Consider the following 3,356-nt stretch of genomic DNA (forward strand, 5'->3'; position numbering starts at 1 on the left):
AGAGTAGAATCTGTATGTAAATCACCAAGTGCACTGGCTTAGAGTTTCACCTAAGGGTCAGAGTCTAACTCCACACGTTGGTATCAGATCCCACTTCCTGCTGTGACCCTCCCTCCTCTCCTCTTTCTCTTCAAGAGATGCCAGCTAACGCCAGAGAAGACAGGGAGAGGTCCTCTGTAACCAAAGTTGTGCCTCACATTACTGTGTCCCCAGGGTGTCCCGGCCTCCTCATCCCGAGGTTCCACCGCCATTACGAGCACCTGTACCCCTCCCAGCCCCCTTACGACCACTCGGCCAACCACATCACAGAGAGCCACCTGGAAACTCTGCTGGGAAGTCCAGTTGGACGGGGAGGGGAGGCGGCCCTTCTCAAAATGGCTACCGAGGACAGGGGCCTGGAAGACGAGGGGACCAGAGAGGGCGAAGGGTACGGCAGCCCCCACAACCACCACCGCCACCCTCACCATCCCCCACAGGACAAACTGCTGGCCAACAGAGATCAGATGGACACCCCTCTGTCGCCCATCAGCACCAAGGCGTCCACCTTCCCCGAGGTGCAGGGGATGGTCAGCATGACTTTCAGCGAGACGCCGTGGGAGACGATGGAGTGGCTGGACCTGATGCCGCCCAGCTCAGCCACGGCCTTCAGTGTGGCTCCACCCAGCGGCCCCAGCATCTTCAACACAGAGTTCCTGGATGTCACAGACATTAACTTGAACTCTGCCATGGACCTCCACCTGGAGCACTGGTGAATGCTGCATCGCCACCCAAGTGCTGGCTAGCAACAAGCTAGCCGTCCGCCGTCTCTCACACACAAGACACCGGCTTGAAAGTAGCTGTACGGACCGCTGATACCAGCTCCGACCATATCAAAGAACAACTGAATTCTTCCCTTTACAGCTTCAGTCCAAATGCCAGAATTAGCTTCTTGTTATCATCCAGTGGGTTGTTGCAGAGTAGACCGTTAGCCTGCGTTCACAGATCGACGGCTGAGTCAGAGGCTGAACTGCAGATTTAGATTTTGACTTATTTCCTCCACTTCATTGAAATGAGGCTCTCATGTTGTCGTCAAACCCAGAATCCAAAGACCAGGTGCTTTTTGACATGCTCGTCGTCCTTTTTGGGACGACGACACGCACAACTGCCAAATAAGTATGACAGCGGACGGATGAAGGACGGAGGGACATGACTACAGAGCTTTATACCAACACTTTATGCAATATCAGTGTTACACCACCTAGACTTGAAGACACATTTTGACAATCATTGTATACTTTCTGAGTCTGTGTTTGTATTACTGGAAAAAAAAAAGAAATGAAAGGAATTAAAAAGTGAATTGGATTTCTTAGCACGGCCATTTTGTAAATATCATAACTATCTGTACTGACAGAGACAAGTTGACGTCTGCATATTTTGTCAGTGGGTGTGGGAAAGGACACAAACCACAAATCAAATGTATTGTGTAATCAAGTCCTCATTTGATGTAAATATGACCAAAAAAAAAAAAAAAAAAAACCCTCACTGTGCACCTCTAGCTTAAAACACATTTGTCACAGTTTGCTTGAACGTAGAATATGTGTGTAGAAGTGGTTGTCATTCCTTTGAAGGTCCTTTTTTTTTTTTTTTTTTATACAAGTTTCTTTTCACTCTTTGGCTTTTTCATCCACAGAGAAATGAATGTCTTTGAAAACCATTGGTCTTATCGTTTTAATTGGCAGACAGAACTGTGCCTTACCTGCAACATCTTTTTTTGTATACAATTTTTATACAGATCTCCCCTTTACAATTTTATATGAACTTACTGTTCCCTGAAACCTATTGACAGATGTTAATGGAGAAAGCTCCAACATCTGCAGCTGCAAAATCAGACGAATGTTTATGAAAAATACAACTTCATCTCTATTTTTACGTACTTTTATTTTTGTCCTTACAAATTTTACCCTTTTTCTGTCTCCGGGCCAATCACAGTTATTTATTTTGTGTTTTTTATATTTATACTTTATCCTGTATTTATACTGGCATTCCTCTCTAAACAGATTGGGACTCCTTTTGATTTACCAGAAAACTCCAGTGCTGCCATTTTGACCTCGGACATTTCTTTTGTAAATCAGTCCTCTTAAAAATGTGACGCAGAGTGAAGGAACCACTTTGAAAAGCCATGCTCTCTTAAAACACGTCTCCTTAAAGAATCATGTGAAGTGGAAAAATGCCCGCTATTAGCACTTGTGAATAGGAAAATGTAATATATTCAGACCTTTACTGTGAATACTGAATATGACACAGCACCAACATGTAAACTGAAGCCAGCGTAGACACACAGTAGTTAATCCTAATGTGAGAAGTTTTAGTTTGGGTCAGTAATTTTAGTTTATTTTTCACATGTGTATAAACTTGAAGGAATGGTTTAACATTCTGGGGAATATATTTATCACGTTTCCTCCTGAGAGTCAGATGAGATCATTGATGTGTGTTATCTTTACCTCGCAGAGACAGGAAACAGAATCAAACTCTGCATCCAGCACCTCTAACTTACTCAGTCCTTCTCCTCCCCCGTCAGACACCAGGCCGCAATGAGGTCCCACCGTCGTTCACTGTCCTTGGCAACGTGCTGAGCCTTTCCCCAAAATAAGGTTAGTCTTAGTCAGCGTCTCTGTCACAAACATCTCTAAAGCTTAGGTTAATTATCCAGCACACAATCCTCATAGAAACACAAATTATTATTTTTGCACTTGGGTTTTTGTAGCAGAGGTGCTGGTCGCTGGATTTTGTTACAGACAGAGCCCAGCTACCTTTATGCTAAGCTAAGATGGGTGTCTCCTGTTCAGCTCCATACTAACTGAACAGATACGAGACTGGCTTCCGTGTTCTCATCTAACTCTCAGCAAGAAAAGTAAATGAGTGTTTTATTTCCCAGAATGCCACTCTGTTTCTGTTGGAGCATTGGCCTATAGCATGCAGCTGCGTTTACAGCTCCGTCCTCTGTAAACGTGAGTCTCACTTTTGAATTCTGTTTCGACCAAATATTGCTTTTTTTTTTTTTTATTTACTTATGAAGTGTTGCACTTATTAAATGGGTTCTGTGGTGAAATGCAGGCTGTTAATGCCCCCATCTTGAATATAAGACAAAGTTTATAATTCTTTACTTTCTGTCCTCTGTTGGCCTTTTTTTTTTTTTTTTCAAAGAAACTCTTATCTGGGTTCATTTCACAATAATTTTCCCTAATCGAGAAAATATCACATCTGACAGAAGCTTCCATGTTGCTTGGCCACTGACTTGCTTTACTATTGTAAACAACAATATTTGCCTGCCTCCCTGTATACTACAGAAAGAAAAGCAATAAACTTATCACAGCAAA

The 3,356-nt window shown here is 43.3% G+C and overlaps 1 protein-coding gene across 8 annotated transcripts in view; it reads left to right on the forward strand.

Annotated features, from left to right (window-relative positions):
• The window catches only part of myocd (myocardin), an 83,627-nt gene extending 80,273 nt beyond the window's left edge, over positions 1–3,354 (forward strand). For 6 of the 8 annotated variants that reach the window (XM_041066642.1, XM_041066646.1, XM_041066647.1 and 3 more), the window contains one exon: positions 136–3,354. In XM_041066642.1, the coding sequence (XP_040922576.1) occupies positions 136–752 (617 nt within the window). In that variant the 3' untranslated portion in view covers positions 753–3,354. The remainder of the gene's footprint in view (positions 1–135) is intronic. The other 2 variants (XM_041066643.1, XM_041066648.1) reach the window with 1 other exon arrangement.
• Positions 3,355–3,356: the final 2 nt, after the last annotated feature.

Source organism: Toxotes jaculatrix, chromosome 21 (genome assembly GCF_017976425.1).
Source record: "Toxotes jaculatrix isolate fToxJac2 chromosome 21, fToxJac2.pri, whole genome shotgun sequence".
NCBI lineage: Eukaryota > Metazoa > Chordata > Actinopteri > Toxotidae > Toxotes > Toxotes jaculatrix.